The sequence below is a fragment of the Dryobates pubescens genome, chromosome Z (genome assembly GCF_014839835.1).
Source record: "Dryobates pubescens isolate bDryPub1 chromosome Z, bDryPub1.pri, whole genome shotgun sequence".
NCBI classification, from domain to species: Eukaryota; Metazoa; Chordata; class Aves; order Piciformes; family Picidae; genus Dryobates; species Dryobates pubescens.
The window spans coordinates 88,029,386-88,053,198 of record NC_071657.1 but is presented as its reverse complement, the minus strand read 5'-3'; the positions used below and the strand labels follow the sequence as shown (position 1 = coordinate 88,053,198).

The 23,813-nt window shown below is 50.4% G+C and overlaps 1 protein-coding gene across 1 annotated transcript in view; it reads left to right on the top strand.

Annotated features, from left to right (window-relative positions):
- CCBE1 (collagen and calcium binding EGF domains 1) overlaps nucleotides 1–23,813 on the top strand; it is a 141,651-nt gene that overhangs the window by 107,853 nt on the left and 9,985 nt on the right. The window contains exons 6-7 of the mRNA XM_054178414.1: nucleotides 10,353–10,459; nucleotides 17,239–17,359. Of these exons, the coding sequence (XP_054034389.1) occupies nucleotides 10,353–10,459; nucleotides 17,239–17,359 (228 nt within the window). The remainder of the gene's footprint in view (nucleotides 1–10,352; nucleotides 10,460–17,238; nucleotides 17,360–23,813) is intronic.

The window sequence follows — 23,813 nt, the reverse complement described above, 5'->3', positions numbered from 1 at the left end:
AATCAGCCGGGTGTGACGTAGCCATCGCGAGCCCCAGCGGCGTGAAGAGACGATTCCCACCGACCTCGCAGCGTGTTAGGGGACATTTGCGGTCCCGGCCAATCCTGCAGCACCAACAGGAGAGAATCAGACGATCCCCTGGTGCTGCAGGTCCCGGTGTGCTCCTGATACGGCTTCCCGATGAAAGGACCCTTGCACATGGCAGGAAACCACGTTTATAATGAGCCGGGAGCGACCTAGCAATCTTGAGCCCCAGCAGCGTGAAGAGAAGATTCCCACTTACCTCGCAGCGTATTAGGGGACATTTGCGGTCTCGGCCTCTCCCGCAGCCACAACAGGAGAGAATCAGACGATCCCCTGGTGCTGTAGGTCCCAGTGCACTCCTGATAAGGCTTCACGATGACAGGACCCTTGCACGCGGCAGGAAACCGCCTTTAAATCAGGCGGGGGTGACGGAGCCATCACAAGCCCCAGCGGCACAAAGAGACGATTCCCGCCGACCTCGCAGAGTGTTCAGGGGATGTTCGCGATCGCGGCCTCTCCCGCAGCCCCAACAGGAGAGAATCGGACAATCCCCGGTGGCTGCAGGTCCCGGCGCGGTCCCCATACAGCTTCCCGATGAAAGGACCCTCGCGCGCGGCACCAAACCACATTTATAATGAGCCAGGTGTGACGTAGCGATCAAAAGCCCCAGCGGGGCGAAGAGACGATTCCCACTGACCTCACAGCATGTTATGGGACATTTGTGGTCGCGGCCTCTGCCACAGCCCCAACAGGAGAGAATCGGACGATCCCCGGTGGCTGCAGGTCCCGGCGCGGTCCTGATACAGCTCCCGGATAAAAGGACCCTCGCGCGCGGCACCAAACCGCATTTATAATGAGCCAGGGGTGACGTAGGGATCTTGAGCACCAGCGGCGCGAAGAGACGATTCCCACCGACCTCGCAGCGTTTTGGGGGACATTTGCGGTCCCATTCTCTCCCGCAGCCACAACAGGAGAGAACCGGATGATCCCCTGGTGCTGTAGGTCCCGGTGCACTCCTGATAAGGCTTCCCAATGACAGGACCCTCGCACGCGGCAGGAAACCGCCTTTAAATCAGCCAGGGGTGACGGAGCCATCACAAGCCCCAGCGGCGCAAAGAGACGATTCCCGCCGACCTCGCAGGGTGTTCCGGGGATGTTCGAGGTCACGGCCTCTCCCGAAGCCCCAACAGGAGAGAATCGGACGATTCCCAGTGGCTGCAGGTCCCAGTGCGGTCCTGATACGGCTTCCCGATGAAAGGATCCTTGCATGCGGTAGCAAACCACATTTATAATGAGCCAGGGGTGATGTAGGGATCTCGAGCACCAGCTGCGAGAAGAGACGATTCCCGCCGACCTCGCAGCATGTTCAGGGGATGTTTGCGGTCGCGGCCTCTCCCGCAACCCCAACAGGAGAGAATCGGACAATCCCCGGTGGCTGCAGGTCCCGGCGCAGTGCCAATACAGCTTCCTGATGAAAGGACCCTTGCACGAGGCAGGAAACCGCCTTTGAATCAGCCGGGGGTGACATAGCCATCACGAGCCCCAGCGGCGCAAAGAGACGATTCCCGCCGACGTCGCAGCGTGTTCAGGGGATGTTCGTGGCCCCGGCCTCTCCCGCAACCCCAACAGGAGAGAATCGGACAATTCCCGGTGGCTGCAGGTCCCGGCGCGGTCCTGATACAGCTCCCGGATAAAAGGACCCTCACGCGCGGCACCAAACCGCATTTATAATGAGCCAGGGGTGACGTAGGGGTCTCGAGCACCAGCAGCGCGAAGAGACGATTCCCACCGACCTCGCAGCGTGTTAGGGTCATTTGCGGTCCCAGTCTCTCCCGCAGCCACAACAGGAGAGAACCGGACGATCCCCTGGTGCTGTAGGTCCCGGCGCACTCCTGATAAGGCTTCCCGATGACAGGACCCTCGCATGCGGCAGGAAACCGCCTTTAAATCAGCCGGGGGTGACGTAGCCACCACGAGCCCCAGCGGCGCAAAGAGACTATTCCCGCCGACGTCGCAGCGTGTTCAGCGGATGTTTGCAGTCTCGGCCTCTCCCGCAGCCCCAACAGGAGAGAATCGGACAATCCCTGGGGGCTGCAGGTCCCGGCATGGTTCCCATATGGCTTCCCGATGAAAGGACGCTCGCACGTGGCAGCAAACCTCCTTTAAATCAGCCGGGTGTGACGTAGCCATCACGAGCCCCAGCAGCGCGAAGACACGATTCCCACCGACCTCACAGCGTGTTAGGGGACATTTGTGATCCTGGCCTCTCCCGCAGCCCCAAGAGGAGACAATCAGACGCTCCCCTGGTGCTGCAGGTCCTGGTGCGCTCCTGATACGGCTTCCCGACAAAAGGACCCTTACACGCAGCAGGAAACCACCTTTAAATCAGCTGGGGGCGACGTAGCCATCACGAGCCCCAGCGGCGCAAAGAGACAATTCCCGCTGACCTCGGAACGTGTTCAGGGGATGTTCGTGGCCCTGGCCTCTCCCGCAGCCCCAACAGGAGAGAATCGGACGATTCCCGGTGGCTGCAGGTCCTGGTGCGGTCCTGATACGGTTTCCCGATGAAAGGACCCTTGCACATGGCAGGAAACCACGTTTATAATGAGCCGGGAGCGACCTAGCAATCTTGAGCCCCAGCGGCGTGAAGAGACGATTCCCACCGACCTCCCAGAGTATTAGGGGACATTTGCGGTCCCGGCCTCTCCCGCAGCCACAACAGGAGAGAATCAGACGATCCCCTGGTGCTGTAGGTCCCAGTGCACTCCTGATAAGGCTTCACGATGACAGGACACTTGCACGCGGCAGGAAACCGCCTTTAAATCAGGCGGGGGTGAGGTAGCCATCACGAGCCCCAGCGGTGCAAAGAGATGATTCCCGCCGACCTCGCAGGGTGTTCAGGGTATGTTCGTGATCGTGGCCTCTTCCGCAGCCCCAACAGGAGAGAATCGGACGATTCCCAGTGGCTGCAAGTCCTGGTGTGGTCCTGATACGGCTTCACGATGAAAGGATCCTCGCGTGCGGCACCAAACCATATTTATAATGAGCCAGGTGTGACGTAGGGATCTCAAGCACCAGCTGCGAGAAGAGACGATTCCCGCCGACCTCGCAGCGTGTTCAGGGGATGTTCGCGATCGCGGCCTCTCCCACAGCCCCAACAGGAGAGAATCGGACAATCCCCGGTGGCTGCAGGTCCCGGCGCGGTCCCCATACAGCTTCCCGATGAAAGGACCCTCGCGCGCGGCACCAAACCACATTTATAATGAGCCGGGTGTGACGTAGCGATCAAAAGCCCCAGCGGCGCGAAGAGACGATTCCCACCGACCTCACAGCGTGTTATGGGACATTTGTGGTCGCGGCCTCTGCCACAGCCCCAACAGGAGAGAATCGGACGATCCCCGGTGGCTGCAGGTCCCGGCGCAGTGCCGATACAGCTTCCTGATGAAAGGACCCTTGCACGAGGCAGGAAACCGCCTTTTAATCAGCCGGGGGTGACATAGCCATCACGAGCCCCAGCGGCACAAAGAGACGATTCCCGCCGACGTCGCAGCGTGTTCAGGGGATGTTTGCGGTCGTGGCCTCTCCAGCAGCCACAACAGGAGAGAATAGGACGATCCCCGGCGGCTGCAGGTCCCGGCACGATCCCCATACGGCTTCCCGATGAAAGGACGCTCGCATGTGGCAGCAAACCTCCTTTAAATCAGCCGGGTGTGACGTAGCCATCGCGAGCCCCAGCGGCGTGAAGACACGATTCCCACCGACCTCACAGCGTGTTAGGGGACATTTGCGATCCCAGCCTCTCCCGCAGCCCCAACAGGAGACAATCAGACGATCCCCTGGTGCTGCAGGTCCTGGTGCGCTCCTGATACGGCTTCCCGACAAAAGGACCCTTACACGCAGCAGGAAACCACCTTTAAATCAGCCGGGGGCGACGTAGCCATCACGAGCCCCAGCGGCGAGAAGAGACGATTCCCGCCGACCTCAGAACGTGTTCAGGGGATGTTTGTGGCCCTGGCCTCTCCCGCAGCCCCAACAGGAGAGAATCGGACAATTCCCGGTGGCTGCAGGTCCTGGTGCGGTCCTGATACGGCTTCCTGATAAAAGGACCCTTGCGCGCGGCACCAAACCACATTTATAATGAGCCAGGGGTGACATAGCGATCTCAAGCCCCAGCGGTGTGAAGAGACGATTCCCGCCGACCTCGCAGCATGTTCAGGGGATGTTTGCGGTCGCGGCTTCTGCCACAGCCCCCACAGGAGAGAATGGGACGATCCCCGGTGGCTGCAGGTCCTGCTGCAGCGCTGATACGGCTTCCCAATGAAAGGACCTTCGCAAGCGGCAGCAAACTGCCTTTAATCAGCCGGGCTTGACGTAGCCATCACGATCCCCAGCGGCACAAAGAGACAATACCCTCCGACCTCACAGCGTGTTCAGAGGATGTTTGCGGTCACGGCTTCTGCCACAGCCCCAACAGGAGAGAATGGGACGATCCCCGGTGGCTGCAGGTCCCAGCGCAGTGCTGATACCGCTTCGTGATGAAAGGACCCTTGCACGCAGCAGCAAACCGCCTTTAAATCAGGCGGGGGTGACGTAGCCATCACGAGCCCCAGCGGCACAAAGAGACGATTCCCGCCGACCTCAGAGCGTGTTCAGGGGATGTTCGTGGCCCCGGCCTCTCCCGCAGCCCCAACAGGAGAGAATCGGACAATTCCCGGTGGCTGCAGGTCCCGGCACGGTCCTGATACAGCTCCCGGATAAAAGGACCCTCACGCGCGGCACCAAACAGCATTTATAATGAGCCAGGGGTGACGTAGGGATCTCGAGCACCAGCGGCGCAAAGCGACGATTCCCACCGACCTCGCAGCGTGTTAGGGTCATTTGCGGTCCCAGTCTCTCCCGCAGCCACAACAGGAGAGTACCGGACGATCCCCTGGTGCTGTAGGTCCCGGTGCACTCCTGATAAGGCTTCCCAATGACAGGACCCTTGCATGCGGCAGGAAACTGCCTTTAAATGAGCCGGGGGTGACGTAGGCATCACGAGCCCCAGTGGCGCGAAGAGACGATTCCCGCCGACGTCGCAGCGTGTTCAGGGGATGTTTGCAGTCGCGGCCTGTCCCGCAGCCCCAACAGGAGAGAATCGGACGATCCCCGGGGGCTGCAGGTCCCGGCACGATCCCCATACGGCTTCCCGATGAAAGGACGCTCGCACGCGGCAGCAAACCGCCTTTAATTCAGCCGGGTGTGACGTAGCCATCACGAGCCCCAGCGGCGCGAAGACACGATTCCCACCGACCTCACAGCGTGTTAGGGGACATTTGCGGTCCCGGCCTCTCCCGCAGCCCCAACAGGAGAGAATCAGACGATCCCCTGGTGCTGCAGGTCCTGGTGAGCTCCTGATACGGCTTCCCGACAAAAGGACCCTTACACGCAGCAGGAAACCACCTTTAAATCAGCCGGGGGCGACGTAGCCAACACGAGCCCCAGCGGCGCAAAGAGGCGATTCCCGCCGACCTCGGAACGTGTTCAGGGGATGTTCGTGGCCCTGGCCTCTCCCGCAGCCCCAACAGGAGAGAATCGGACGATTCCCAGTGGCTGCAGGTCCTGGTGCGGTCCTGATATGGTTTCCCGATGAAAGGACCCTTGCACGCGGCACCAAACCACATTTATAATGAGCCAGGGGTGACATAGCGATCTTGAGCCCCAGCGGCGTGAAGAGACGATTCCCGCCGACCTCGCAGCATGTTCAGGGGATGTTTGCGGTCGCGGCTTCTGCCACAGCCCCCACAGGAGAGAATGGGACGATCCCCGGTGGCTGCAGGTCCCGCTGCAGTGCTTATACGGCTTCCCGATGAAAGGACGCTCGCGCGTGGCACCAAACCACATTTATAATGAGCCGGGGGTGACGCAGGGATCTCGAGCCCCAGCGGCGCGAAGAGACCATTCCCGCCGACCTCGCAGCATGTTAGGGGACATTTGCGGTTGCAGCCTCTCCCGCAGCCCCAACAGGAGAGAATCGGACGATTCCCAGTGGCTGCAAGTCCCGGCGCGGTCCTGATACGGCTTCCCGATGAAAGGACCCTCGCGCGCGGCACCAAACCGCATTTATAATGAGCCAGGGGTGACGTAGGGATCTCGAGCCCCAGCTGCACAAAGAGACCATTCCCACCGACCTTGGGAGCGTGTTCAGGGGATGTTCGCGGCCCCAGCCTCTCCCGCAGCCCCAACAGGAGAGAATCAGACGATTCCTTGCGGCTGCAGGTCCCGGCGCGGTCCTGATACAGCTTACCAATGAAAGGACCCTCTCGCATGACAGCAAACCACGTTTAAACCAGCCGGGGGTGATGTAGCGATCACGAGCCCCAGCAGTGTGAAGAGACGATTCCCGCCGACCTCGCACCGTGTTCAGGGGATGGTTGCGGTCCCGGCGGCTCCCGCAGCCCCAACAGGAAAGAACTGGACGATCTCCGGTGGCTGCAGGTCCCGGTGCGGTCCCGATACAGCTTCCCGATGAAAGGACCCTCGCTCACGGCAGGAAACCGCGTTTAAATCTCCCAGGCGTGAATGCCCATTGGAATGGGTTGCCCGAGGAGGTGGTGCTGTCACCATCGCTGGGGGTGTTCAGGACGAGGCTTGACAGGATGCTTGGTTCCATGGTTTAGTTGATTAGGTGGTGTTGGATGGTAGGTTGGACATGATGATCTTGAAGGTCTCTTCCAACCTGGTCTATTCTATTCTATTCTATTCTATTCTATTCTATTCTATTCTATTCTATTCTATATATGTTCCTATATAATACCCTTGGAAATAGATTTTTTTTGTTAGCTTTTCTTCTGATTAGTTCAGATTTCCTGACAGAATATTGCCCAAAGCATTTAGGATAACCAACCATTCAAAATATTTAAGGCTGTGCAGACAATTCTAATATTTGCAAAACACTAATTTTACACTGAATGTACATGCCACATAAGTCAGCTCCAGTAGTTAATCCAGAATTAACTACCCACCATCTCTCAATGCATTTCCCAAATCAGCTGTGTAAAATAGAGGAGAACACTTTGTTAGCCCACTGTACTCCAGGTTAATGCTGCTAATTGCCGGACCTCTTATGCAAACACACAGCCCAAAGAAAATCAAGGGTTTGGGCAGCCGTGAGAAATCGCTGTGGCTACGCACCACCCTGTGGCCAGCCCCAGTGCTACATCCACGCTGGAATGAGCTTCCTAAATGAGCAAGATTTGTTCTTCATGGTAACTGGAACACTTAAATTCGGGTTTAAATTTTAGTGTGAGAGACATGAAAACATATGTGTCCCTCTCCATCTGTAACCATGTTGCATATTTCCCAGGAGGTACTATTCCTGTTTTCATCATGTCATGCCTGAATGGTGCAATTCAGAGACATTTTTGGCTCTGTAAGTCAGCTGGACTGAGAGCTTTGGGTTTGTTCATGAGCACAAGAATAGGGAGTATTTTTTCTGCATCCCCAGTCATGTTGCATTTGACAGAGACAATACATCTACCCGTGCAGAAGTAGGCAAATGAAACCATCTCAGCAAGCTGAGCCCAGATAATGTAACACAGATGATCGACTCAACAGTCTCCATGCAAAGACCACCCGCGGCACAGCTCCCTGCAGAGCTCTGCCCTGCCAGCATCTCCTTCTCTTCCAGCATCAGCAAGAGAGAGTCTTCGACCACATACAAAGCAAACACATCGCTCCCCCAAGCAGATCTCTTATCAATAGGCACTATGGGGCTCACCATTGTCTTGCCAAGATGAAAGGACTCCTCCTTATCAGGACAGCAACGTCACACATAAGCTAGGTTCTGTGCTTCGGAAAGCCTTCCAAAAAATTAGGCTGGCTCAAGCCTTCTCTGAAATAGTTTTAGCTTTCTGGTGTAAATCTGTGCAGTGGAAACAGCCTGTGCTTTGCTCACTGCTGGCCAAACTGACCCTGGTACGTGACCTCCATTTCTGCACCATGCGTGGGTGGTTCCATCTAATTGCTTCCTGCCCCTTTGGCCTGCCCTAGGTGGCTTCTGGCTTTATCCATGCTTTATCCTGGCTTTATTCATAGTTTGATCCTGATACAGGATCAGATGAGGGTAAGAGCGAATGTTTGATGGATGACTTCTTCCCTGGGCAAATCATCACCTCTGTCTGGTATGAGTTAGGGGGATTACACCTCTCTCCTGGGATACAGCTCATGCTTGCTTATATGATGCTGTTGTTCTTCTGACAAGTCAATCCAACTGGATTTGCAGAAACCTCACTGGTATGACACATCCCAAACATTAGCAGACACCCCCACACACGCACACATTCATCTCCATGGATTGTTACAGCCTTGTTTTATCTACACTTGTCAGCCCCATGTGCCACATCCTTCTGGAAGATAAACTGGATTTTGTAATGAAACACCAGGCCAAATTCACCGCTTCTTAATCTGCATGTAATTCCACTGATTCTAGTGGGACTGTGTTAGGTTTCAAATAGCAGAGCCTCTGGCACTTTCTCCCTATGACGCTGTGTTGCTTTCAGCAACATTTCTTGACACAGTATGGAGGAACTCGTTTGGTTAAGATAGCTATTACAAGAAATTTTGGTTAAGTCTAGTACTGAACTAAAACTCTATTGGACTTTAGAAAGAAAGACTTTTTTTCCTAATGGCCCTACATGTGCACTTGTAAATCTTACACAAGTCCAAAAATGGATATAATTTTTTCAGAAGAAGATGACAAATTGGAGAGGGAGGAAGACTTCCATGAGGGAGCCACAATACTGAGTTATGATGTAAAGGAAACTTAGCTTAAAGAAATATCAAGAGGTGTCTTTATCACAGCTTACTAATATCTTGTTGGGGCGGGGTGGGGGGGGGTAGGTAGGGGAAGACCACAAGCAACTTCATGTTGCTGATTCGTTATTCTGTAAAAGAAAGGCGTATTATGGACAAAGAGTCTTTGTGAGGAGCCAAAGGCGAAACTGTTAGCATTAGAAATAAAGCAGTGAGGAAGGAAACCAGCAGATGCTGTGTAGCCAGGGCCCTTACAGCTCTCTCCTACCTGATTAGGAGACTAGGGGAATAAATCTTTCTCTTCCAGAAGCAAGCATACCTTATGTGGAACTATATCCAATGGCCTAGATGTACCCAAAAATCAAATTTTCCTAAATTTTCACATCTGTGATCCATAGATAACCATCTGATGGAGGCAGTATTCCTCACCAGACTCTTCAAACACTCAAAGTCAAGTACCATGTAGTACCTTTAGTACTGAAAACTTACGGTTTCAAATCAATTTACACACATTTCTGAACAGGCCGAGGACATTTAAGTGCATGTCCAAGTGAGAAGAATAACACAGTAGCTAAGCATACTGTAGTTAATCTTTTTTGAATATTTTAAGGATTTGATGTCTTTAACCAGGAGCACACGCAGAGTTTTTCCATTACGGGACGTGCTCTGAAAGGTTGGTGTTCAAACATGTCCGATAACCCTTCCAGGTAATACCGTATCAGGCAACACATTATATGCAGAGCCTCAATACACTTGATGCTTCTCCACAACTACACATGAAAGAGAGGGAAAAAAAACTTTCTTAGAGTTTGCCAGTAAGTGCCATCCCATGTTTTGGAAACCACATTTCTCTTTAAGCAGACATCTGTTAAATCAGCGCCTGTTTGTTTGTGATGCAAAGTGCTTCACTGTACACGGGACTGGGAAAAGGTTAAAAACAACATTTGCAGTATCTCTTACAGTTTGAATCACTTAAATGGCTTCTTGAAAAGATTCCATTCATGTGTAGTATCAACAGGTGTGACTCTATCTCTTGTGTGAATTTAAATCCCTGTCATTAATCTCAATCCCCATCTCTGCTCGGGTTTATTCCGTCACACACAGGAATAACTGGTGATGATAAAGAGCAATTTGTGCAAAGTGAGCGAAATGACCCATATTGTGTGAGGCATTTTACTGTAATTTATAGCATATGAAAATCTGCCCTGCAAGGAACTGTAAATCAGTTAGATCTATGGGGTTAGTCTTCCCTAAACACAAAGCTAAAAGAAGGGGTGTGAACTTTTCCAGGTATTAAAAAAAATAAGTTCTTTGGGGATTGTTAACTGGAAACAGCTGGTTTTAAAGCGAGCTCAGAGCTGTCCACACAAAGTTTCTCAGCCTTACACACCAGGTCACAATCAAAGCATTAATGATGGCAAAATTCTCTTCATAGGCTGGGGAAATGTAACAGCCTTCAAGTTGCTTTTGCAATGACTTTATTAAATTCTTTCCTTTGGATACTGATATTTGCATTGGAAACTGCTTTCTTTCAGCTGGACTTCCTGAGAAACCTGAAAACGTGGCAAAACCAGGGACATGCTGTGCCTCCTGTAAGGAATTTCATCAAATAAAGCAGACAGTTTCACAACTGAAGCAAAAGGTATGAACACTGTCATCAGCCATGGCTTTACCAGACCTGCATGGGTTTTGACAACTGGGTTAAATCCAAGTGTTTGGAGCTGTCAGTGCCACATGGCTTTTGTGCCCGTAAAGATGATGCCAATATGTTTTTAAATCATGCCGGAAGAGCATCTCTTCCTTGTGCTTCTGTATGGCTTGTCAGCAGATTGCTAACCAAGCCCATGGAGCTGTGTTATCAAGTTCATGGTAACAGAGTCTGGCAAACCTCCATCACTGTCTGAGCCCAAGTATCTTGGCAATTAGCGCTGGGCTCAGTTTTTCATTCATTCTGAATGCACAGGATTTTGGACTTGATCCACTTTTAGTTTAAGCAAGGGCAAGACGTTATGCAGAGGCAGTAACATGGGAGAACATAACTGCATTAATAAGGTGCTGACAGAGGTGCCAAACAGGAGGTATGAGGCTAAACAAAAAATCACTAATTTGATTTTTTAGTTTTGCTTTTTTAAGAAAAACCCTCAGCCCCAACCTTTCTTGTTTTCACTTGTATTCTTCCAAAAATGATGCACTTTAAAACTTTCCCTGGCTTTTAATTGCTCTTATATCTGGCCTCCTTCTGCACTTGAGTAGGACTGAAATAACTCAGACACCCAGCCGAGTGCAGGATGCAAGTGTCGTGCTCCTTCAGGTAACATCTCCTTTGAACAACTAAGTTTCTTCAAATGTTCTGCAGGATTATTCTCAGGAATTCATGTTGACAGGCTGTAATTACTTCACTCAGGGTGCTCATGTAATTTCATGGCATCAAAACACAGCTTAGTGCACTCACTTGTTGCATTTAGCATTATTCAGTGCTATCTATGTTAGGAAGGAATAAATCTGTATCACTAAAATGACACTCTAGGGACACTCTATCTCAAAAATCTCAAAATTATGTATTTTCCTTCTGAATGAGCATGAAGACAAACACAGAAGTGACAGAATGTCATGTGTAATGGAAATTCCATTTTTTCAAATAAATGGTAGCAGACAAGTTAAAAAAAGGATCCATACTTTTGAGTGGCTGTTTGTTCAGTCACCGTTTGTGATGCCAAGCAGGCTCACATTGACCCTCCAGGAAGGATCTGGAGGCACACTGTTGGTCATAGAATCATAGAATTGCCTGGTTGGAAAAGATCTTAAGATACAATGATTTGGGTTGGAAGGTCATCTAGTCCAACCACCTTGCAGGAAGCAGGGACATCTTCCATTAGATCAGGTTGTCCAGATCTACTCTTCTCTCATTTAAAACCACTGTCCCTTGTCCTATTCCATTGCAAACAGTCCCTTTCCAGTCCTCTTGTAGGTCCCCTTCAGGTACTGGAAAGCTGCTATTAGGTCTCCCTGCATGTCTTCATAGGAGAGGTGTCCTAGACTCCTCATCATTTTTGTAGCTGTGCTCTGGACCCACTCCAACAAGTCTATGTCCTTCTTGTGTTGAGGGCATGAGAGCTGGACACACTACTCCAGAGTACAGTAGCAGAATCCCCTCTCTCAGTCTGTTTGCCACGCTTCTTTTGACACAGCCTAGCATGCAACTGGCCTGGGCTGCAAGCACACGTTGGCTGACATCCAATTTCTCATCCACCAATAGCCCCAAGTCCTTTTTCACATGGAGGCTTTCTATCATCTCATCCCCTAGCCTGTATTGGTAATGAAGATCGTTCTGGTCCAGATGCAGGACCCTGCACTTGATCTTGTTGCACCTCATGAGGTTCGTTGGGTCCAGCCATAACCTAACTTCATCCTGTACAGAACTGTGAACCATGCCCCCAAGCACTTCATCCAAACAACTTTTAAAGACCTCCAGGGATGGCAAATCCACCACTTCCCTGGGCAGCCAGTTCCAGTGCCTGATGACCTCTTTGGTAATGAAATTTTTCCTGATATCCAATCTAAACTTCCCTGGTGCAACTTGAGGCCATTTCCTCTTGTCCTATCACTTATTACCTGGGAGAAGAGGCTGGCCCCCATGTCGCTACAACCTCCTTTCAGATAGTTGCAGAGAGTGATGAGATTTCTCTTCAGCTTCCTCTTTCTCCAGGCTGACCAATCCCAAATTTCTCAGCCTCCTCACAGGACTTGTGTTCAAGACCCCTCACCAACCTTGTTGACCTTTTCTGGACATGCTCCAGCACCTCAGTGTCCTCCTTTTAGTGAGGAGCCCAAAACTGAACAAAGTACTTGAGGTGCAACCTCATCATTGCTTGTTTACTGCAAGCATTGATGGAAACCAATGGCCTGAATTGAAGTTTCCTGTCTAACTTCCACTGTTAGGTCTATGTTCAAAACTCACTCCTGGAAAAGTAGAACCATTGATACGAGTCACTGTGGGCACTAGTGCTGTAGCTATGGCCAAACTAAGCATCTCAGTCTTGCCTCATACCTAAGTGCTGTCATGATGCATAGCCCAAATTGTCCCCAAATATCCTCCCAGTGGGACTTGATCTATTTGGCATCCTCAGAGGGAGCCCATTCACTGAGTTGTGCCTCACACAGAGAGAGATGGAAGAGATAGTCTCCTTATATCCTCATCATGTTTTACCCCACAGAGAGGAGAACTTTCATCCATACTGAGGGGATCTGGCCTCATACTGTTTCTCTGTCCAGGGAGACATGAATCCTCATGTTTCACCAGCTGCTCTCAGTGGCCAAGTTATTCTGGGGAGGATGTCCCTCAGTATCTGTGGCTGAAGCTGTTCTGTTTTGCACAGAAAAATTCGTTTCTGCCTGCCAGAGAAGTTTATGGGAATGAGTCTTTAGCCTTGTGCTTAAAACTTTCAATTTTATGAACTTTGTGCAAGATTATGTTTAGCAGAAAAGCCTGTGTAGGACCCAGCCCAGCAAACACTGTAAGAGATCTGCTTGTGAAAGTAAGAAGTGTGGGGTTTATGTCTCCTTAGGAACAGACAGGGTGAACTCAAGTCCTGCTACCTCAGTGATGGTACTCATACCTTTTTGGAGCATTACAACATCCATTACAGATTCAGCATAGCGTAGTTCGAAGATCAGGAACAGAAAGTCATCTTGCATGATCATCCAGTGAAATGCATTGTTCCACTATCTTAAGGGGACTGTGGGCAGTCCTGGGTTGACCTCTGATCTTACTGTAAGGAAAGAGAACAGAAAGCTGGAAAACTAAGGAAAGATATCTGACACAACCAACAAACAAAAAAATCAAGTAAGCAGTTCAGCACTTGGAGTTGGGGCATTGACAGATCCTAATGCACAGATTTGTTTAAACATCTTAACTTAGAAAGCCATGTTCTGCAGCACATTTGTCAAGCACTGTCAAAATCATCTAAACCACAGGTCTCCTAGAAACTACCCCAAACTCCAGATACCGCATTGCAACACAGCATGTTTCTAGTACTGTCCTTCTTTACATTTACCCTTGCTAATATTTGCACACTCATGGAAAGAAAAAATATTTTCCAAGGACCATTAAGATTTGGAGCTGTGGATGGAGAAAGCCAAGGTCAGTCTGAACCAGGGTCCTTGTTCAGTTAAAAGGTCAAATAGAAATCAGGACAGTGAGTATAGCCAATCCCTAAGAGGATGTGAGTCAACATTAAAAACATACGGTTTGGCCCCAGTGCATTTAACAACCATTTTCTGTCCAGAAGATATCAAAGAAAAGTCAGCCAGACCAGAGCCTGGGTATTTTGGCACCCCTTGTGTATGCCTCAAGTCCAGCTGATTCAGTGGGGAGGCATGTGTAGATGCTTTCACAGCAGCTATGTGATTTTTTTTTTCAGCTTACTAAGTTGTTACAACAGCCGTGCTGGCAGGAACAAGTCAATATTTAAACAACAGGAAAGAATACACTTCCAAATCCTCTTCATGATGGTGAATCTTCAGCACTAAATTCACCTTTCTACTCCAGCCTGGACATTTGCAATATAACCTTAAGAATATTAACAGCAGGGACTATATCCTAAGTGATGTCTGTTTATCAGCTGGGATAGCAACTGATCCTAGCAACCGATGCCCAAAATAGGATCTGGCCAGAAATATAAGCACAAGCTTTAAAGTACAAGACATCAATTAATCTATCACTCAATGGTGGCCAGCCCTAAGGAGGAATGCCCACTGATGACACAGAAATTATTCCCACAAAAAATGCTCTTTGTTGGTTTGTGTTACATAGTGGGAGTTTTGCAGCATGACAGTCCTTGCAACCTTCCATTTTTACCCAGCCAAGATCTTTCTCTGGACAGGACAGATGCACCTCTGGGAAACAGAACTTCAGTATGCTGACCAGAGGTGGCTAGTGGACTTCATAGAATCATAGTATTGTTGGGGTTGGAAGGGACCTCAAGGATCATCTAGTTCCAACCCCACTGCCATGGGCAGTGACACCTCACACTAGATCAGGCTGCTCAGAGCCACATCCAGCCTGGCCTTAAAAACCTCCAGGGATGGGGCCTCCACTACCTCCCTGGGCAACCTGTTCCAGTCTCTTATCAGCCTCATGGTGAAGAACCTCTTCCTAACATCCAATATGAATCTACCCATTTCTACTTTTTTTATCTGCTGCCTATGCTTCTCTTGATGCAGCCCAGAATGCAATTAGCTTTCTGGGCTGCAAGTGAACGCTGATGGTTCATATTGAGCTTCTCATCCACAAGCACCTCTAAGTCCTTTTCTTCAGGGCTGCTCTCAAGCCAGTCACTGCCCAGCCTGTATCGGCACTTGGGACTGCTCTGACCCAGATGCAGGACCTCACATTTGGTCTTGTTGGACCTCGTGAGGTTGTCATGGGCCCACCTCTCCAGCCTGTCAAGGTTCCTCTAGATGTCATCCCTTCCCTCCAGCATGTCTGCTGCACCACACATCTTGGTGTCATCAGCAAAGCTGCTGAGGGTGCACTGAATGCCACTGCCCATGTCGCCAACAAAGACGTTACACATGACTGGTCCCAGTACTGATCCCTGAGGGACCCCACTTGTCACTGGCCTCCACTTGGACATGGACCCATTGACAGCCACCCTTTGGGTGCAGCTCACTTCCCTCTGCTGGTCCCTGGCCAATGTGGATATGAGAGCTACCAGCTACTGAATTTTCCTGTTTGGCTCCAGGTATGAGGTGCTGTGACCCCTGAAGCAGTCCTTTATCTTTAGCAGTCCCATGCTTTTATCTGTGCTGCAATGGCTGGGACATTGGCTGAGAATGCTGCAGGGTCACTGGAAACAAAGCAAATGTTTTCTTTTGGAAAACCAAAAATGACAGCCCACCCCAGAGTAGTAGGTATGTTATATCCCTATTTCCTGTGTGAGCATGTTCATAGGACTAAGCATATAAAAACATCCTGTGGGGCTTCTGTGAAACGCTGATGTCACCCAGCCACTGATTTCTGTCAAAGTGGAGTGAATTTACCAAATTCTTGTAAGACTTACATCATGTCACTTTATTTCTCTTTAGTGCAGTCATCTTGACTTTGGAGCAGCTCTGCTCTCCAAAATCTGAGTCACAAATGGCTGATAAATCCTGGTATTCCTGTCTTCATACTTTTAGTTCCAGTCTGGAAATTCAAACTGGTCTTTCAGAAATGCCATCAGGAACTCTCAGCATTTCTAACTTGCTCACTTTTGCTTCTTCTAGAACTGTTCTGTACATCATCTCTTTAAGTGCTTCCCTAAAGTAGTAACATTTTCACCAAAAGGAATTTGCCCAGTTATAGCATTATTTTCTTTCCTGTACATTGTAAACATTGAAGTTTGCACTAAGGGCAGGAGAGTGTGTTATCAAGTAATTACAAAAACAAGTAGGAGTCTTGAGAACAGTCCAGTGGAGGGAACTCCAAACAGTCAATTAAAAACATTGTCAGATAGCAGGAGTCATCATGTATTTTACCTAATGCAGTTCTCCCACACAAATGTTGCAGAATCCAGTATCAGGTTATCTGCAGAGCTAAATTTATTCAGCAAACAACAAGGCTGACCCAGGGACAGATCTGCCCCTGTAGTGCTAAAATAGCTCGTCAATTTTGTTTGGCAGAGCAAAATTCCCAACTCTGCATGCAGCCACTCACCACTAATTCTTTCCTTGCTGCAGACCAGCCTCCTGGCTTGTCATTTTCCTTCAACTGCCTCTAGAGAGACTAAACATTTGCAGAATTTTCTAAATATGTTTAATTATTTAATATATTCAATCTGGACAGATCAATGCTTAATGGGTAATTAAACATCTGATGTAATGGATAATGACATTTTAAACTGTAGCGTGCAGCTCCTTACATTCTCACTTACTTTGGCTCTTTGTTTCCATGTGCAGCAGATCCAGACATCTGTTGGGTTCAATAGTATGGTCGCAGGGCCAGATCCACAACAGATTCAGGGCTCTGATTGAAACCTATGAAAAGTTAGTAGCTTGTGCAGCAACTGAGAACATAAATACCTGAGGGGATGCTGCCCGGAGAAAGGGCAATACATTGAGAAAACTTCACATAAGGAAGAAGAGGTTTCTTGAAAAGATCCAGACACTTAGGAGACTTTTTGACAACTTGTTGCTGTCTTTCTCCCCAGTTTCAATTGTCCCCTATTTGGATTGACTATCAGTATTTCCACAATGACTTGAAAAGTGAACAGCCTCACACAGTGGCATTTTTGTCTGATTATTTCAATGAAGGGTATGGTTACACATTTCGTATTTTCCTCGAGTATTTACACATGCTGTCTATGACCAGGAAACCTGAACTAAGATGTAATTTATCCAGCTGAACAACAAAGATCTTACAGTGTTTTTTGGTTTTGGCAGGTTGCTCTGCTGCCCAATAATGCTGCTGATCTTAGCAAGCAAATCACTGGCGAGAAAGTGCTTGCGTCTAATGCATATATCCCTGGCCCCCCAGGCCAGCCTGGCCAACAAGGCCCTCCAGGTAAGACACAGACCAGAGGGATGTGAGTGTGCAACAGTGCTCTGCATCACAGAATCGTTAAGATTGGAAAAGACCTTTAAGATCATTGTTAACCCAACTACCACAACTACTAAACTATATTCTGAAGTGTCACGTTTCTTGAACACCTCCAGGGATGGCAACTCCACCACCTCCCTGTGCAACTTGTTCCAACACCTCATCACTCTTTCAGTAAAGACCTCTTTCCTAAAGTCCAGTCCAAACCTCCCTTGGCACAACTTAGCCCATTTCCTCTCATCCTATCACCACTTACTTGGGACAAGAGACTAACACCAGTCTCACTACAACCTCCTTTCAGGTAGCTGTAGAGAGCAGCAAGATCTCACCTTAGCCTTCTCTTCTCCAGACTAAAGGACCCCAGTTCCTTCAGCCACTCCTCATACAACATGCCCTCCAAGCCTCTCACTCACCTCGCTGGTCTTCTCTGGACATCTTCCGGTCTGATAGGATTTCATCTGTTTCACATTGTGGTTGCATTTGTGCTAAATCCTCTCTGCTCATTATGGTCAGCCTCTGCCAACTGTCTAACATCATCCATTATGCCTTAAGTCTCCATATGTTTCTTAGCATGCAAGCTGTGTTTGTCCTTTATGTATCAAATTTCTCCCTCTCCCTGGGATATCTCACCTGCTTCAGTTGTCATTTCCTGTATTTCAATTCTTTCTTGAAACACTCTCCATTTCACAGTAGGAATACCTATTGCTTTAGCTGTCATTAGCAGAACAGAAAATGTGCTTTCAGTTTGTGAGGGTTTGTGCCAACTGTTTTGTTTTTCCTCATGTACTTTTGCAAGGATTCTCTTTTTTTGGTTTTATATTGTGTTGCAGATTCAAAGGAATCTGAAAAGTAAAACTGCACTCACACCTTCTTTTCTAAGGTATAGCTTGAAACAATGAGAAAACCAGAGAGTTCTTACAGGTGTAACTTGAGCCAAGACACCTTGCAACCAGCTACTAAAAATTTTGCTAACGCTGTTAAATTTCAATGAATTTTAGCATTGTGCTTGGTTTCAGAAATACTGGTACAGAGGATTAGCAGATATTCCTTAAGAGGTTTCAGCAAGGCTTCTGATACCATCTCCCATAATATTGCCATAGGTAAACTCATGAAAAGTGGGTTGGATGATTGGACCATAAAGTGGATTGGACCATAAACTGGCTCAACAGCAGAGTTCAGAGAGTGCATCTTCCAACTGGAAGCCTGTAGCCAGCGGTGGTCCCCAGGCATCAGTTCTTATCAATTATCTGGATCACAGTATCACAGTATCACCAAGGTTGGAAGAGACCCCAAGGATCATCAAGTCCAACCTGTCTAGACAGACCTCACGACTAGACCATGGCACCAAGTGCCACGTCCAATCTCCCCTTGAACACCTCCAGGGACGGTGACTCCACCACCTCCCTGGGCAGCACATTCCAATGACGAATGACTCGCTCAGTGAAGAACTTTTTCCTCACCTCGAGTCTAAACCTCCCCTGGCACAGCTTGAGACTGTGTCCCCTTGTTCTGGTGCTGGTTGTCTGGGAGAAGAGACCAACCCCTTCCTGTCCACAACCACCTTTCAGGTAGTTGTAGAGGGCAATGAGGTCACCCCTGATCCTTCTCTTCTCCAGGCTAAACAATCCCAGCTCCCTCAGCCTCTCCTCATAGGGCTTGTGCTCAAGGCCTCTCCCCAGCCTTGTTGCCCTTCTCTGGACACGTTCAAGTGTCTCAATGACCTTCCTAAACTGAGGGGCCCAGAACTGGACACAGTACTCGAGGTGTGGCCTAACCAATGCAGAGTAGAGGGGCACAATGACCTCCCTGCTTCTGCTGGCCACACTATTCCTAATACAGGCCAGGATGCCATTGGCCCTCTTGGCCACCTGGGCACACTGCTGGCTCATGTTTAGGCAGGTGTCAATCATCACCCGTAGGTCCCTGTTTGGCAGCTCTCCAGCCACTCTGACCCCAGCCTGTAGCTCTGCATGGGGTTGCTGTGGCCAAAGTGCAGAACCTGGCACTTGGACTTGTTAAATGCCATCCCATTGGACTCTGCTCATCTGTCCAGTCGGTTGAGGTCCCTCTGCAGAGCCTTTCTACCTTCTCACTGACATAACATCCGTTCCCAACTTAGTGTCATCTGCAAACTTGCTGAGGACTGACTCAACCCCCTCATCCATATCATCAATGAAGATGTTAAAGAGGATGGGGCCCAGCACTGATCCCTGGGGGACGCCACTGGTGACTGGCCACCAGCTGGATGTGGCACCATTCACCACCACTCTCTGGGCTTGGCCCTCCAGCCAGTTCCTAACCCAGTACGGAGTGTTGCGGTCCAAACCATGGGCTGACAGCTTAGCAGTTTACTGTGGGGGATGGTGTCAAAGGCCTTGCTGAAGTCCAGGTAGACTACATCCACAGGCCTCCCCACATCCACCAGACGGGTCACCTGATCATAGCAGGAGATCAGGTTGGTGAGGCAGGACCTGCCCTTCCTAAATCCATGCTGGCTGGACCTGAGCCCTTGGCCATCCTTCAGGTGCGCAGTTATTGCCGCCAGGATAATCTGTTCCATCACTTTCCCTGGCACTGAGGTCAGGCTGACTGGCCTGGAGTTTCCAGGTTCCTCCATCCGTCCCTTCTTGTGGATGGGGACCACATTGGCCAGTTTCCAGTCATCTGGGACCTCTCCAGTGAGCCAGGACTGGAGGAAAATGATGGAGAGCGGCTTGGCCAGCTCATCTGCCAGCTCTCTCAGCACCCTAGGATGGATCCCATCCAGTCCCATGGACTTGTAAGTGTCCAAGTGGCTCAGCAGGTCCTGAACTAATGCCTCATGGATTTCTGGGGCATTACACTGCTCCTCGACCCTATTACCCAGCTCAGGAGGCCACTCATCCTGGACTCCTACCTTGCTGTTAAACATCCAGGCAAAGAAGGCATTCAGGTCCTCAGCCTTTTCCTTGTCTTTGGTCGCCGCGTTCCCCTCCAGGTCCAGTAAGGAGTGCAGGTTCTTCTTGCCCTTCTTTTTAGTGTTGATATATTTGTAAAATTGCTTTTTATTGTCTTTCACAGAGGTGGCCAGTTTCAGTTCCAGCTGGGCCTTTGCCTCTCTAATTTTATCCTTACATAATCTGACCACTTCCTTGAACATACCTCGAGAAGCCTTCCCCTCCTTCCAAAGGTGATACAGCCTCTTTTTTCCCCTTAAATCCTCCAGGAGCTGCTTGCTCATCCAGGCCGGTCGCCTTCCCCGCCGGCTCATCTTTCGGCACATGGGGACCGCCAGTTCCTGTGCCTTCAAGAGCTCCTGTTTGAAGTAGGTCCAACCCTCCTAGACCCCTCGGTTCATGAGGGTTGGTACCCAGGGAACTTTACAAATAAGTTTCTTAAAGAGGCTGAAGTTTGCCCTCTGGAAGTCCAAGGTGAAGGTTCTGTTGGTGCTCCTCCCTATCTCCCTGCATATTGAAAACTTCACTATCTCGTGGTCACTGCACCCTAGGCAGCCTCCCATGGTCACATCTCCCACCAGCCCTTCCCTATTGGAGAGCAGCAGGTCAAGCAGATCCTGTCCCCTGGTAGGCTCGCTTAACAGCTGCGTCAGGAAGCAGTCCTCCATCTGCTCCAGGAATCTTCTGGACTGCTTTCTTTCTGCTGAATTGAGTTCCCAGCAGATATCTGGCAGCTTGAAGTCACCCACAAGGACAAGATCTGATGATCTTGAGACAGCCTCCAGTTGTTTGCAGAATAATTCATCAACCTCCTCATCCTGGTTGGGTGGTCTGTAACAGACTCCAACCAGGATGTCAGATTTGTTGGGCTGCCCTCTGATTTTAACCCACAGGCTCTCAATTCCCTCATCTTCCACCTCAAGTTCTGAGGCAGAAAGTGTCTCCCTAATATACAAAGCCACCCCTCCACCTCTTCTCCCTCGCCTAGCCCTCCTAAAGAGCCTGTAGCCCCCCAGTGTAGCACTCCAATCGTGCCTGTTGTCCCACCATGTTTCTGAGATGGCGACTATATCATAGTTGCCCTGGTGGATTAGGACCTCCAGCTCCTCTTGCTTATTGCCCAGGCTGCGTGCATTGGATGAGGGGATTGAGTGTACCCACAGCAAGTTCACTGATGGTGCAAAACCCAGGTCGGCTGCTGATACGCTGGCAGGCTGTGCAGCCATCCAGTGAGATCTGGACAGGCTGCAGAGCTGGGCAAAGGCAAACTTCATAAAGTTCAATAAGTAGAATAGAATAGAATAGACCAGGTTGGAAGAGACCTTTGAGATCATCGTGTCCAACCTAACATCCAACACCACCCAATCAACTAAACCATGAAACCAAGCATCCTGTCAAACCTTGATGATCCTTGGGGTCTCTTCCAACCTTAGTCATACTGTGATACTGTGATACTGTGTGGTTGCCTGGGAGAAGAGACCAACCTCTGCCTCACTACAACCCCCCTTCAGGCAGCTGTAGATAGCAATAAGGTCACCCCTGAGTCTCCTCCTCTCCAGGCTAAGCAACCCCAGCTCCCTCAGTCTCTCCTCATAGGGCTTGTGCTCCAAGCCCCTCACCGACCTTGTTGCCCTTCACTGGACACACGCCAGCAAGTCAACATCCTTCCTAAACTGAGGGGCCCAGATCTGGACACAGCACTCATGGTGTGGCCTAACCAGTGCAGTGTACAGGGGCAGAATGACCTCCCTGCTCCTGCTGGCCACACTGTTCATGATGCAGGCCAGGATGCCACTGGCCCTCCTGGCTTCCTGGGCACACTGCAGGCTCATGTTCAGCCTACCATCAACCAGCACCCCCAGGTCCCTTTCCACCTGACTGCTCTCCAGCCACTCTGACCCCAGCCTGTAGCTCTGCATGGGGTTGTTGTGACCAATGTGCAGAACCCAGCACTTGGATGTGTTAAATCTCATGCCGTTGGTCTCTGCCCATCTGCCCAGCCTGTCGAGGTCCCTCTGCAGAGCCTCTCTACCCTCCAGCAGATCAACTCCTGCCCCCAGCTTGGTGTCATCAGCAAATTTACTGATAATGGACTCAATGCCCTCATCCAGATCATCAATAAAGATGTTAAAGAGCATGGGGCCCAACACTGATCCCTGGGGCACACCACTAGTGACTGGCTGCCAGCTGGATGTGGCACCATTCACCACCACCCTCTGGGCTCGGCCCTCCAGCCAGTTCCTAACCCATCGCAGTGTGCTCCCATCCAAGCCATGGGCATTCAGCTTGGCCAGGAGTTTGCTGTGGGGGACGGTGTCAAAGGCCTTGCTGAGGTCCAGGCAGACTACATCCACAGCCTGCCCCACATCCATCAGGTGGGTCACCTGATCATAGAAGGAGATCAGGTTGGTCAGGCAGGACCTGCCCTTCCTAAATCCATGCTGGCTGGGCCGGATCCCTTGGCCATCCTGTGAGTGCTGTGTGACTGCACTCAAGATGCCCTGTTCCATAATCTTGCCTGGCACTGAGGTCAGGCTGAAAGGCCTGGAATTCCCTGGCTCATCCAACCGGCCCACGTTGGCCAGCTTCCAGTCCTCTGGGATGTCTCCAGTGAGCCAGGACTGCTGAAAAATGATGGAGAGCAGCTTGGCCAGCTCATCTGACAGCTCTCTCAGCACCCTGGGATGGATCCCATCTGGTCCCATGGACTTCTGGGGATCCAAGTGGCTAAGCAGATCACCAACTACCCCATTCTGGAACAGACGAAGACTATGCTGCTCCCTGACTCCTTCTGCCAGCTCTGCAGGCCAGCTGTCTGGAAGACATTCCATCCTGCTAGAAAAAATTGAGGCAAAGAAGGTGTTAAGTACCTCTGCCTTCTCCTCATCCTTTGTTACGTTCCCCTCCATGTCCACCAAGGAGTGGAGGTTGTCCTTGCCCTTCCTCTTGCTATTACAGTATCACAGTATAACTAAGGTTGGAAGAGACCCCAAGGATTATCAAGTCCAACCTGTCTAGACAGACCTCACGACTAGACCATGGCACCAAGTGCCACGTACAATCCCCTCTTGAACACCTCCAGGGATGCCGACTCCACCACCTCCCTGGGCAGCCCATTCCAATGACGAATGACTCGCTCAGTGAAGAGCCTTCTCCTCACCTCGAGTCTAAACCTCCCCTGGCGCAGCTTGAGACTGTGTCCCCTGGTCCTGGTGCTGGTTGCCTGGGAGAAGAGACAAACCCCCACCTGGCTACAACCACCTTTCAGGTAGTTGTAGAGGGCAATGAGGTCACCCCTGATCCTTCTCTTCTCCAGGCTAAACAATCCCAGCTCCCTCAGCCTCTCCTCATAGGGCTTGTGCTCAAGGCCTCTCACCAGCCTTGTTGCCCTTCTCTGGACATGTTCAAGTGTCTCAATGTCCTTCTTAAAACTGAGGGGCCCAGAACTGGACACAGTACTCAAGGTGTGGCCTAAGCAATGC